General features: G+C 35.7%; 1 protein-coding gene across 1 annotated transcript; it reads right to left on the bottom strand.

Moving 5' to 3' along the window:
- Window positions 1-1,486: 1,486 nt before the first annotated feature.
- On the bottom strand, window positions 1,487-12,955 carry cxcl12b (chemokine (C-X-C motif) ligand 12b (stromal cell-derived factor 1)). Its single transcript, XM_038291379.1, has 4 exons — window positions 12,797-12,955; window positions 10,541-10,658; window positions 5,215-5,298; window positions 1,487-4,585 (listed from the first exon to the last, which is right to left on the bottom strand). The coding sequence occupies exons 1-4, from the start codon at window positions 12,861-12,863 to the stop codon at window positions 4,546-4,548; spliced, it is 309 nt and encodes a 102-aa protein (XP_038147307.1). The 5' UTR covers window positions 12,864-12,955; the 3' UTR covers window positions 1,487-4,545.
- Between the last annotated feature and the right edge of the window lie 1,145 nt (window positions 12,956-14,100).

The raw sequence follows: 14,100 nt of genomic DNA, 5'->3' as shown, positions 1-14,100 counted from the left end.
AATACATCTGCCTTTACTCCTTTCCTCTTTACTGGGAAAATGATTTCTAAACAAGTTTCATTTTGTTTTGGATAATTTGAACTGACAGTCCTGATGATTTATTCACCAATCTGATTCTTCAAAGCAAAACTTTCCGAAATTTTAGTTATGGAGCCAAGAGTTGTTTCTGTGTAGCAGGAAGCAGGGCCTATTTATGTTCTCTCATTCTAAGTAGGGTTGAATGGTTTGACTTTCAGGTGCCTCACTGGATGAAAGATGATCTCAATGACTTTTATAACCATCAGACTGAGCAATACCAAGTGACTCCTGGTTTAAACAAAAAGTTCAAATCATAGTTTTGAATTTTCAAAGAATAAACTACTTCAGAATTTAAGCACTTATCACACACACACTACTATAATTTATATGTGACACAAAACCATAGATTCAGCGATTCTAAAGTGGGCAAATTTGGCCTCAGTAGAATTAGGTTTTTCCTTCCTATGGACCTGCTGCTCCTGACACTTTTCTTTTTCTGCTTCAACCAGTTGTTGTTCATATGGCTTGGGCTCTTGATGAAAATAATTATTTTAGTTTTTAAAATTTGGTCAATCTTTCTTCCGGTTCAGAACAATGTGGCAGTCTGTTTCACAAAATTCCAGTTAATTATGTAAAAATTAATGGCAGTAGCATGAAAAAATTTGTTTAAGTTCACTTTTGCAAAGCTTCCCCATTATATATTATATCTCCAATAATTTGTTGAACAGTAGAAGAGAGAATATATTTAGATACTGAAGCTACTTAAAGGTACAGAGGACGATCTTTAATTTTTCCGGGTGGATCATCTCAATAACTGGTCCTCCTAAGTGTTGTTTACTCTGGTGATATGTTTATGTATGGCCGTCCTATGTGCTCGTTTTCAGCTGCGTTTTCAGACAGTCATTGAAGCTCACCTCTCTTACCGCGGTTCTTTGAAGGCCTCAGAAGAGGCAGATATATCCCAGAATGCTTTGCATGGAGAGCTGTCCTTGCAAAACATTATGTAATTACGGCCCGCTGTCGCCATAGGCTGCCGCTACCCGACAACAGCGTCTAATAACAAAGATGGCGCAGGAACCGCACAGTGGAGGAGGAGTTATGTGAACAACGGGGAGCAAAAAGCAGTGATCATCTGTCAGAATGCTAAGTTAACTGAGTTTGCATTAAAGTGCACTATATAGTCCCCACTCTATATAGTGATTGAGGGATTTAGAGGTTAGATGTTCCGGATGTTCCGGCACGGTAAGCTTGTTTGAGCTATGAGAACAACAACTCTTAAACAGAGCATGCAAAAAGAGAAATTGGCTTGTGCACACTCTCGCACATGCATTTTTTTTTAAAGTGGAGAGGGAGGGTCTTTTAAAAAATTCAAGAAAATCCTCCACTATACCTTTAAACATCAGAAAATTGGCTTCAAATAGGAACAACATCAAAAACGTGTGAATTGGATAAAAGACATGCAGCTCAATTATATTTATCTTATACTTTATTGAAAAATGGGCATATATAGCATCATAATAAAAAAAAATAATACAGCCTTATGGCTTACAATGTGTGAGAAAACAGGAAGAAATCATCTAATCCACTATAAAAGAGTAAGTCAGAAGCTGCCTCATAAGAATCATTTTCACATTGTCTTGGGCTCCATAGGAAAGCTCATTTTGATTCATTAACTGATACACCAGTAGAAGCAAACATTAAAAGAAAAGTGAATTTTATCTAATAAACTCATAAGATGTATTTTCTCCATATAAAAAAAACTGACATTTTGGTTCCATTTTATATTTTCTTCAGTGACAGAAAAAGTAAAACTCAGCTTGAAATAGCTTCATGTCTATTACAACATCTAATTACATTTTTAAACAGAGACATTCTTGGTGAGAGTCTTGTTACTGTGATTCGTTTCCATAAATGCATCGCTCCCCTGGGGTCAATGTAGGTAATCTTTCATGTTAAAAGAGAGAGATTAATGTTAAAAGGATACGAAATGTTCCTTTTTTCCCCAATTTGAAGGTATTAGTGGATGGAAATACACAATGAAAAAAAAGGCATTTATTTATTATTAGCCTTGTTGAAACACTCCTTTACTGAGCAATGCGTGGATTAATGGGTAGCCAGCTCTGTCACATTTAAGAGAGAGTAATAACAAGATTATTGCACCATTTGCTGCAAACTGGCAGGGGAAAGATAGGTAACAACTACACTGTGAAAAACAGTCAAATAAACACAAAACAAAACACACAAAGAAGAACATGAAATAATGATGATAACCACCTGGATGTGGATGAATAGTTCTGAGTGAAACTGGGAAAAGAGGCTTTGGGGTGCTGGCGGCGTCCAGATTGAAAGCACATGCTGGACGCTCTGATCTAAACTGAGGTTTGGTTCTGTTTTGGCTCATTGGCTTTGTTGACACGTCATACATCAACCAAAGTTAAACAATAAAAAAATATCAAATTGTTCTGTTGGTTTGACTCTAGGGCCGAGCTGAGGGGATTTTGTATTCAAAAGCAGTGACAAAATCCCTTTATGTTTTTAGTCATGTCAGACTTAACAGATTTTGCTCAGTTCTGGGTTGTTAAGGTCTCACTCTGATTGGTGAAGCAACAACATTAAGAGGTTAAAAAAAATACACAGTTATTTTAAGCTGTCAAGCAGTGACAGTGTAGTTATTTCTTTGTAGGAACATAGAGGATTACAAAGTGTTTATGTGTGATAAAGAGGTTTAATACTGAAAACACAGCCTTCATTTAGTATTTCTTCCCTATTCTATACTTTATAAACAATTAGTAAGATTACACAAATAAAAATTATAGAAAAACACTTAAAGACATCTGATAATAAAGTGGCTCAAATATATATATATATATATAAATGTAAAAAAAGTTGATAAAAAAACTTCCCTTTTACCACCCCAAACTTTCCCTTTGTGACATTCATTACCCATCTAATTTAGAAATTAATTAGCTTTTTATTCCTACCCAGGAATGGTGTTGGTATAAAACACTAAAATTATAAGCATACAAGGGCTCAAAAAAATTTAACAAACCTTAAAATAAATTCAACTTTTATTGCAGCAACATAAACTCAACCTGAAATAATGTAAAAAATCCCAAATTTATTCTGAATAGGTTTTTTTTTATTATGAAAGGATTTATCCTATGATAAATTTTGATTGTTTATTTAACAAAAAATTGCTTTTTAAAATTATAATTCATTCTGATTTGTGTAATTGTATCGAATTGTTCAGTGTTGGATTATGCTAATGTTATAAAATATGTTTTTATTTTAGGACTTTTTACACATTTTTGATAAAGGTGGGGCAATACATGAGGACATCGCATATACAACTCTTTTCACATTAAAACTAAACCTAAGAATGATCCATTTATTTTGAAGTGGGCATGTTTTCTATTGTTTAATCCTTTTTTCTCCCATCGCTACAATAAGAACAAAATATATTTTATTCTTAGTGTGTCCTCTCATCAATAAATCCTTAAGACACATGCTTAAATCCCAGGGATTAGTAGCTATTTCCATTTTGCATGGGATAATAAAAAAAAAAACATGATATGCAGCCATGTAAATGCCTCTGATCTCTCAGTATAGCACCATGACACCAGGGTTTGTGTCCACTAGGTGTGCAGTGAGCTCAAAAGTGAGGCGGTGACTGGGTTTGGCCAGCTGTGTCCCGTGTTTCTCCCATTACCTCTCAGTCAAACATGGACGCCATGTTCACCTCTGATCAACAGAAAAGTTCTGCAGTCGTGTCCGGGAAAAAAACCACATTCCATGTAGAGAGAGGGAAAGATGGAGGCCAGAAAGGAAATGTATACGACATGGTGATGGAGAACATGCGGGTGGTTTTTATGACAAATGAAGAGGGAGGAGATGTAAGCTTGGGAATCTTTAGTGGAAGCGTGGTGTATTTAGTAGAAAATGAGTCATGTTGACTTGAATGAGTTCCCTTTGGTGTTTGCAAATTGAGCACTTCTTCATTTTAATAAAGCGCAACTGATATATCAGTGCACCAATGTCCTCTTGGAGCTTTTTTTAGTATTTGACTCAGTCAAGAGATCCGTATAACTTAAGTTCATACAGTATAATAATAATAATAAGCTGTGAATGAGGTACAGGGTGTAGAAAACAAACCCTGAATAGAAACAGGCACAGACACAAAGATCATTTAGTTTTTACACTTTCAGAAACGCTTCTGTTTTATGCATCTCCCAGAACTCAACTGAAGATATAATCCTGGTTTGCATCTTGTTGTTCCAACGTATCCTGGAATCTGGAGCTTCTGTGGATTTCTGAAGATGACTCCTCACCTAGTAGAGGGAATGACGGTGGTGCATTCAGTGCAGGTTTGGAGGTGAAGTGCTGCTTCTGCAAGCGGTCCACAGATATGGACAGGTAGGTAGCATACAGCGTGTTGGCATACATCCAAAGCAGTGTCCGGGAGGTGTAGAAGTCGACCTGGGGGTTTCAGGTATGGAGGCAGTATATTCCATACTCCTTGTCTGTGGTCTAGATTTTCTTGGCATGGCGTTTTTTGGATCTTTTCACCCTTGAGAGAAAAACAGAGGGGTAAAAATAAGGTTAAGGTTTGTGTTTCTCTTATGGATCAGATGGGAAATGTGGGTTTAGATACCATGAATACCTAAACAGATCATAAAAATAATCAGTCTAGACTTATAAAGCACCCTAGTTTGATTTGGTAATGGTATTCTTTTGTGTTTATAATAAATACGAAAACATAAATTCTATGTTCAGATGATGTCAGACATCAGAAATATGCATTTCACAGAGAGCTGAATTTGGTAGAAGAACGTTAATATTTTACTCCAAGCCAAGCATACTCTATAACATGCAGTTAGTGAAGATATAAACGTGGAAATGTTAATGACAAAGGTAAATACTGAACATCTGCTTCTGCTGTTCTATTGTAAATGGATGAAAACTTTAACAGATTTATGCATAAGAAGAAGCATGAATGGTGTTTGAAGGTGAAGTCTATTTTAACTTAGTGGTAATTACTTCTCTGATTGTCCATTTGCACGATGTAAACTGTTTCAGAGAGTAATTTTGAGCGAGAATGTGTAAAAGATGTCTTTGGTGATTTATTTCTGTCCTACAGAATATACTCTTGTGTGGGCAAAGCCACATATTTTATGTTTTCCTGAGTTTTCCTCTTACTTGTTAATGGCGTTCTTCAGGTACTGCTGCAGCCACTTGGTCTCAGGGTTGATGCAAACCTCCCTGTTGTTCTTCAGTTTAGCGCTGTGAAGGAAGAGATGGATTACATACCATGTGTCTGCAATTATTTACTTTGATTATTAACATTCGACATGCAGATGGACATTTACTTCTCAGGTTTTTGTGTTTACACGAAGAGATAGAGAGGAGCTTTTTGAGTTTGGTCCAGTCACACATAATATAAATCAGTCTCAAGGACGCTGCTAAGGGAAATTTATGCTTCAGAAGCCTTTTTTTATGCTAGGCATAAAGATTGGATCTACTAAAGACCATAAACAATAACCTAACTTCTACAAAAAAAAAAAAACCCCACAAGACTTGTTATTAAATAGATTAAAGCAGCTCTTATGTTAGAGATAATGGTAATTAAACATATACACATAAAGGGCCTTACAAAGTTACCTTCATCCCTAATGTAAAACTTATTAAAATTATGGTTTGTCAGTTGTGTTAAATTAAAAGCCAAAGGTCTGACTAAAATCCAATAATTATTTTGAGTAGGACTACGTTTTCCTGTTCGAAAGCAAAACCTATATTATAAAACAAAATCTGCAATACTGCCTATTTTAAATAACAAACACCCTACATAATAAAAAGAAAATTTTTACTTCTGAATATTAAAAAGTTTTTAAGTTGATCCCAAAGAATGAAAAATCATTTCCATTAGTTACTTATTTTATTATCCAAGCTTGTCCATACAGTTGTCTATATACAGTTGGAGCGATATTGAGATAATTTAAAATATCTAAAACTGTGACCAAAAAAAAAAAAAAAAAAAAAAAGGGTTGATGGAGACTCAAAACCATGTTATTATTTTACCGGTATTCTAAATTAATAATTAATCAGTGTCTGAATATAACTTCAAAGACTGAGATACAAATCAGGTTAAAAGTCGTTCCAAATTGTTGAAAGATTTAAAAAAAGGATATACTGCTGCTACTAGATTCCACCTTGCACTATTTCACACCAGCGAAGGGAAGCAGCTTTCTTTATCAGTTTATAAAAGACTAATATATCAAGGGTTCCAGTTCAGTTAAATAAATCAGAGGAATCAGGGGAGCTTTGGTGCTAAATTCTACATTGGATGTCATTATAATATTTCTCTTATGCTTTATGAACATTTTGATCTAAAGCACCTTGTCTGCAGCTTTTAAAGATTCTCAGCTCCTCCTGCAACACATTTAAACTCTGTGCATGATATATAACAGCCTGTTGCTGTATGTTTAGGACTAAAGGTGAAAAATCACAAGTTTCTGTTTCCAATCAGACGCAGAGGAAGAGGAAGACTCACATAGCTGAAGAGACTGAGCTTAACATGTAAAGATGTCTATGCTTCAGATCAAACCAGGTTATTATTTAGTGAGGAAACATCCTCTTGAAATTTAGATAAAAGGATTATGTTAGTTGTATGTTAGTGTCCTGATCATTGTTAGAATCCTAAATGTATGCATTTTTTAAATCTATGTACCAAAGTTACTGGTCATCCTGCAGTAGGTGAAATTGCCACGTTAATTTAAGCTATTGACTGATTTAACTGCATAACATTTGAGCTTAATTAATAACAATTCCTCCAGGCATCAAAATGTTTTTCACAGGTTTTCGTTTTACATTACAGCAGGATATTCATGTTATTTTGGACAAAACAAAAGTCTTCTTGCAATGTTAGATCTCAGCTTTCCTCCACAGCTCCTGCTGGGATTTATAGTGGGAATCATTGTTGGCCAGATTTTAAACGTCCCATCTCTTCGTCTTTAGGCACATTTCCATGTTCACATGCCTGCCGCTTTCGCCATTGGCAGCCTGCAAAAAGACTTAGCTCTGGATTCAGCTTTTTAATAGGTTACATAAATACATCGCTGTAATGTAATCGCTGATCATTTTATCTCTTTGGTCCCCTTTGAGTCTAATGACAGAAGAAGTGAAGCATACTGATAACACCGTAACTCACAAAGTTTTGTCTGGAAAAATAAGCACGCTTTAGCTTTTAATGTGGGCGCATGAGGCTTTGATTAACTTAAAGTCAATTTAATGCTAAGATATACTTCAAAAATAGGTTTATGAACTTACAGTAAGTACTAAAAACTGATCCTTAAATCACTGCCTCATGAGGCATTTCTTTTGTAATCTATTACATTATACTAATCATTAGAATATGAAAACTAATTTCCAACCTAAGACATTTAAAATATGTTTTATTATTGTAGCATAACGTGAGTGAGCCTCAGAGTTTGCTTTTTTTTACTCCTCAGTAAATTCAAAGGGGATGCAATAAACTCTGGTCCGTTTCCAGCTTTTTAAGTTGTTTCAAACCTTCAATTTGTTTTAGATAACTGTTGTGAACCGATTAATGAGAATAACTACATATCACCGTTCCATGATTTCTATCCTCTTTAGTTTTTTCTTATTTTGAAGAAAGGAAAATAGTGTCTACAATCTTCAAACTAACATTAAAAATTAACACATAAATCACAAAAATACCTGATATGTTGCTGTTGAATGTATTATCATCAAGTCCATTCATTGTTACCTTTGTGATTTTAATTTCTTTCTTTCTTTCTTTCTTTCTTTCTTTCTTTCTTTCTTTCTTTCTTTCTTTCTTTCTTTCTTTCTTTCTTTCTTTCTTTCTTTCTTTCTTTCTTTCTTTCTTTCTTTCTTTCTTTCTTTCTTTCTTTCTTTCTTTCTTTCTTTCTGTGCATGCAAAATATCAGCTGCCTGGACTTTGCCTCATGTCCCGTAGCATGTTTGGCCTTTTGCTGAAGAGGTGGTAATGAGATTAGTTTAGTTGTCTCACCCAGCTGGTAAAGTTTTAGATCTCACCGGACAATAGGGGCTTCAGCTCCTCTAAAACATGTGGTTATCGCACCTCAGTGCCGAAAGGTTATGTGTGCGAGTTAACAGCTCAGGGGTGCAGCGCCTCGCTGCTCCCCTCTCTGTTCCCTCTGTCTTTCTGTCACACAACTGTAAATTCAACGCATTCCTCTCTTCTTCAAACTGCGATCTTTTCTGCTCTTGATTCACCACTTTCCCTCCTCCTTTAACGCATTTAGCACCTAATGCACGCATTAGCAATTGAACACACAACCCCTTTGGATTAAAGAGCTCTTCCACAGCATCATCCCAAGCATCAGTGCTAAATCCCTCACACCAATATGCAAGCCAGGAGGTTGAGTGGTTCAGAAAACAGATCTCTATTTGTTTTTCCTCAAGGGATGTCCCCTCTTTCCCCCCTCATTGGGGCCTGTCAGCTCATCCATTCGGAAGCTCCCCATGGTTTGATGTGTCTCCCTTCATCCTGTTTATCTGTCCAGAGGACACTCTGAGAGCCTGAACCCTAATTGACTTGACTGGAATTTGAGCTGGAGTTCCACAAGCAGCAGGTAGTGATTACTTCACAGCAAGTTTATATCAACACCATGCTGAGAGGTCCGTGTGGATGATGGCACATGATGGGACAGATGGGGGAGTAGATTTTTTTTGTCTGTGTATAGCTTTCTTTTATCTGCCTCAATAGAGATACTCTGCAAGTTCTCCTTAATGAGTTCTTGACCCCTCTGGAAGGTAGGTTTGAGAAGTTTTTGGCCTGACCAGAGCGCAGGTTGTCCCTCTGACCTTTTGCCAGTTAGTCTGCCCTCTTTTTTTTTTACCCTCCCTCCTTCTTTTTGGCAGAAGCTCCGAAGCTTTTCGGCCTTTTGGCTTCAAAGCTTCTGCTGTCCACTCTTCTAGCCAGGAATTGATGAGACGTTTTAGCTAATATGTTCCAGACCAGTGACATTACAATCATCGTTGCCGAGCAGTTTCAGGCGGGAAATAAATAACAAAAAAGAGAGGATAAGGGACATGGGAGGTCAGCAGAATTACAAAGGTAATCTCTTTGACCCTTAATTATTGCTTCCTTTACAAAACATAAATGGTCCCCCCGTGCACAGGCTGTTAGGCCTTTCCTCTCTCCAAGTGGATTGTGTTGTTTTAATCTCTCTCTATACAGGAAAAGTCACAGGATATCACCTCCATGCCTCACATTTACCCCACACATCAACACATTGAGATTAAAAAGTTAAAACAACTGCTAACACAGAGACTGCTGTGCTAATCTCTTAACTTTAATGTCGGGTTTATGCTGTTGTGAAAGAAGTGGAGTATCTTCAGCCACACATTGGATTAAAGAGGGGATTAGAAAGTTTGTTTGGATGGACAGGAAACTGACGGCATCATCATTCCCAAGCAAACCGACTTATCTTCACAGAAAAAAACTAAACAGAAAACTGATCAGAATTCAATGAAAACCATAAACCAAGCAAGAGCTAAGATGATCAATTTCACATTAAAACTTTAAAATACATCCGTAACATCATAGAAAATGTGTCATTGTTGTTTTATATTTTGCTCTTGTAATTTCTAACTTGAAAATAAAATGAAATCCAAATATTTTAACCTATATATACCTATTAATAGGTCACATCTGAGTTATTTTAACCCAGTTTTTTACTGGCCTGCTAAATAGATAACACAAACTAGTGCAATTAATTTTTGCCATTCATTACAGTAATTTACTAAAGAATCGGTCATAAGGTCAACATTGATGTGGAAAGTATTTGCATTTTGTTTTTTGTTTTATCTTAAGTTTTCTTGCAATTTTATTAAGGTTAGTATGCAAGTTCAAAAACATTTAGCTTATACAAAAATAACGTATCCCTTCCAATAAATAACTAATGTGAATCTTTTTTGCCTCAGCCAGGCTTTAGCTTAGGTTGGCTGGAAAGCTGTGATTTGTCATAATCTAGTGAAAAACAACATTAACCTGATGTTTCTACTTGTGCTGTTTTAATATTTATGATGAAATAGAAATACATTTTTGGTAAAAGTATTGGTAAATGTGTTAAAAAACCTCATTAATCCATCTCTTACATTCCTATGAGAAAACAGCTGTCAGAATATTTTGCACATTTTCAAAGAACTCCACAGAAAAAACTAAAACATTAAAGGTCACTTAAATAACTATTTGCTGAGATTCCTAAGCTGCTTTAACCTTTTCTTCCCACAAAAAAAATCAAACGAAACAAAATTCAAAATACCATCCGTAAACACACTAAAGTATTTCAGGAGTTTAACTTTATTTTCCAGTTTAACTAATGCTTTGCTCAATTGACAGAGGAATATTGTTTAATACTATGAAATCTACTCAAATAAACCTTATTAGTGACTTGAGAGGGGAAGCATTTGTTTCACAGACAAGCACAGCTTCAAATCTTAAGACTAATTTACTTACATGACTTGGAAAGGGCAGTTGGGAGTATGGAGAAACTTGAGCTCTTTAATAGAGCGCTGAGGAACGGTGTTGAGTGTGGTACGACACCAGCAGCGCTCCACCAGACTGATGGGCTTAGCTGCAAAACACACAAGACAAACAGAAGCTCAACAAGCTGTAAACAGGCTCAATAAAACCAAAAAAATGATCAACAGGAGACAAACATTTTTACTGCAATGCCTTTTATCAAAAAAAATTCAAGCAACTCAAATGTAAAAATAAAAAGAAAATAGCACCTCTTATTTGAGCAAATTAAAAGCAAGTTAAATTGACTGTAACAAATCTTAACAAAGCACAGGAATCTACCAGTTTAGCCGCTATTTTTCCAGAACATGTTAATTAAAAAGAGATTAGCCTTTTTTGACCACTTCTTTTCTTTCTTTCATGCAACCACAGGTGCAGATTTTTAGCCTTTCATTGCAGCAGCATTTAGCCCGGCCACTCCAAAGGAAAAGGGCCCTCAGTGTTTCCAATATTCCTCCCTTTTTCTTTCTTTCTTTTCTTATAAAAAAGGGCTCTGCAGCTGAGACGGCATTAGCAGGCTGCGTGGAATCAGCTCAATAGCATTTACAAATCAGCACCGTGAATACCTGCTGAGCTCAGAAGAGAACAGGCATGCAATTCTGCAGTTGCTTTTTTTGGCTTTTAAGCTTTATATGAAAATATATATATTTTCAATTAGCATTTGACAGGTTTATTACCATTAATTCGTTTTATTTTAAACTATTGATCTGTGCTTCAATCAACAACCACTGATGTTTATAAAGAAACACCAAATGTCCTTCCACAAATGGGCAAATCCTTAGTAATATTCGCCTAATGATTCACACCCTTTCAGACTCCTTTGTCATGCAAACTAGGGAGTATTATGCTGCATGCAGCTCCGAAACCGCAAGCAAGGACCCACTGCTTTCCTCACTTCACTCGTTTTCCCTAATTACAAACTAATTATTGGAAAGCAAAGAGTGAAAGACAAATATACCCACATATATACCCAAGTCTTTGATATCCTAGAGAGGGCTCAGACTGGAGCTGAAACAACAAGCTTTAGCAGAAAATAACAGCAGCGAGCAACAATAGAGGTTACCTTGTTAGAGATTGATGTGGGGTCATCGCAAAGGCAGTATTCAAGCACATAGTGTTTTAGCCAAATATTCTTGACACATTTAGCCTGTGTATATGTATGTTTTTTTCTATATCTATATAAAAGAAAAATTTTAAATATCCTTTTATTCATTTATCATTTTATTCGTGTTCTTGATATTGTATGTTCATCACTTTAATATCCCTGTTTATATGTCTTGGATTTGAATTTTTGAAAAAGTCTTACACATCTTTTAAATCTTATTTGACAGAATCCTTGGTTAATCTGTCTGTCAAAATAAATGTATGTTTTACTTGTTGCCTACAAAACAGACTTAACTCAGATGCAACCAGATTTAGCAGAAGTGCTGTTATAAAAACAGCAAACCCAGAATTGACAAAGACTAAATAGGTGTCAAGAGGTTTTCAGAAAACTAAGACTTAGAACTTGCACAGGTCATTGCTATATTAATTCTTATTATTTAATAAATTTCAAAACAAAACACTTGAATATCTGGGATATTAAAAAAACCATGCTATCTTTTTGATAAAATACCCTGAAAGTCCTTTTTGTACTATGGGTTTACATAAAAATATAAACAGATTTAAGAAAACCTTTTTTTTACATATTATTATTCAACATGAATTGAAAATGTTTTGCTCAATGTGCTTGTTTATCACTATACTAAAAAATTTTTTTATAAAACAACAGCTGTGGTCAAAATTAAACAATTGAAGAGAAACTAATTAAATATAATATTTGAAAAGCGTTCTGCCAACATGTATGAACATAATGTTGCCTTCGTTCAAAATAAAAGAAATTATGAATATAACATTTCTTGAAATCTATTACATAAGAAAGAAAGTGCAATGCACATCCTGCAGCAATAGTTTGTTCATATAGATAACTTTAATGTATAATACGCAAAGATAATAAATTAATCAGAGTACATAAGTCATATTTGAAAGTAAAAACTCCTCCATGCAGGTAGATCAATAAATCCAAATGTCTATCAAATTAACAAGGTAAGAAAATTTTATTTCTAAAGGTTCTAATAAAAGTTAAAACAATGACCAACCCAGCAAATCTAACTACAATATCCACAAAGTTCCCTTTGTTGGAGCCAGACTCACCGTTTAAGGAGGGAACCTGCGTGGCCACGGCCAGCAGAGTCATCAATGCCAGAAACTTGATGTCCATGGCTTAAAGAGGGCTGCTCTTTCTTTCTTTCTCTGTTACGATCCAGGGCAGAACTGTGTCCTCCTGCTCCGCTCCAGCTGCTGTTAAAGCCTCAGTGGGAGGGAGCAGAAATGTAGGGGGAGTCCCTCTTTCTCAGGAGGGAGAGGCATGGGTCCCAGTAGGACAGGAGAAGAGATGAGACGAAGGGAGGAGAAAGAAAGAAGATTTCCTTGATTGTAATTGTGTTGGCTTCAAATCAAGGAGATCGTCTGAAGATGGTGTATCTTCTTTCTGTACTGTTTCTTTTTTCAGATTTCATCTTTTTGTATCTTTATTTTATCTTTTCTATCATCTGTTTCTCCGGTTTCCCTTCACCGCACACATAGAAGCTCCACACACTGAATCCAGTACGGGTGGTTCGCCACCGGTCAATCCCAGCCCATTGTGAGTAGCAGAGCTCCCTGCTGATGGACTAATAATGCTGTATATTCCAGCTGAGTGTTGTGTTATTGTTTGCTAGGACACAGAATGCTTCCCCTTTTCCTCTCCCCGTCTTCATGACTCCTCGTCCTCTGGCTCTGTTCCTGTGCTCAACGCCTGGTTCGTGTCCTTAATAGTCTCCACAGGACTTTTATTGTCCGCTCTATGATTAAACCATTATGTATCTGTTTAGAGCTTACATCTGGACAATAATTAGGATAAAGAAAAAGGAATGCTGAAAGTAAAATGAGGAAGAAATGCAGATCTCAAAAATGACTTCTGTGATATTTCAAGTCTTCTGTGTAAGCCAAAGAAAATGAATTGAGGGCTTAAATTTAGGGCTTTTGCAATCAAGACTAAGATGGTGTGTTCATTTTTCTTCAGTTTAAATGTATAGTTAAGTTTGCACAAAAACAAGAATTAGTCTTTTGTATTTTATATATACACAAGTTTAAAAAGGAAAAATGGCTGTCTGCTACAGGTTGATTTATTCTTCCCCCTTCTTGATTGGTGCTCAGCTTGAGAAAGTTTCTTCACCTTCTTGAGCAACCAGAGTGAAATAATTTTCTCTAATCTTTTCAGTATCTACCCATTTAAATGTGGTTTTGTGACTGCAGAAAATCACATCTACAGAATGTGTGGAATTGTGCAGAATGAAAGTATACATTTTACTAAAAAAAGTGTATAGATATATTTTTTATAATTTTTAATGAGTACGAAATATAAGATATTTATTGCAGGTTATGAGGCCAATATCAACATTCAATTCAGTTTATAT

Source organism: Cyprinodon tularosa, unplaced genomic scaffold, assembly GCF_016077235.1.
Source record: "Cyprinodon tularosa strain WSP-4 unplaced genomic scaffold, ASM1607723v1 ctg108, whole genome shotgun sequence".
Classification (NCBI taxonomy): domain Eukaryota; kingdom Metazoa; phylum Chordata; class Actinopteri; order Cyprinodontiformes; family Cyprinodontidae; genus Cyprinodon; species Cyprinodon tularosa.
Note: the sequence above shows the minus strand (reverse complement) of the source record. Positions and strands in the feature narration are given on the sequence as shown.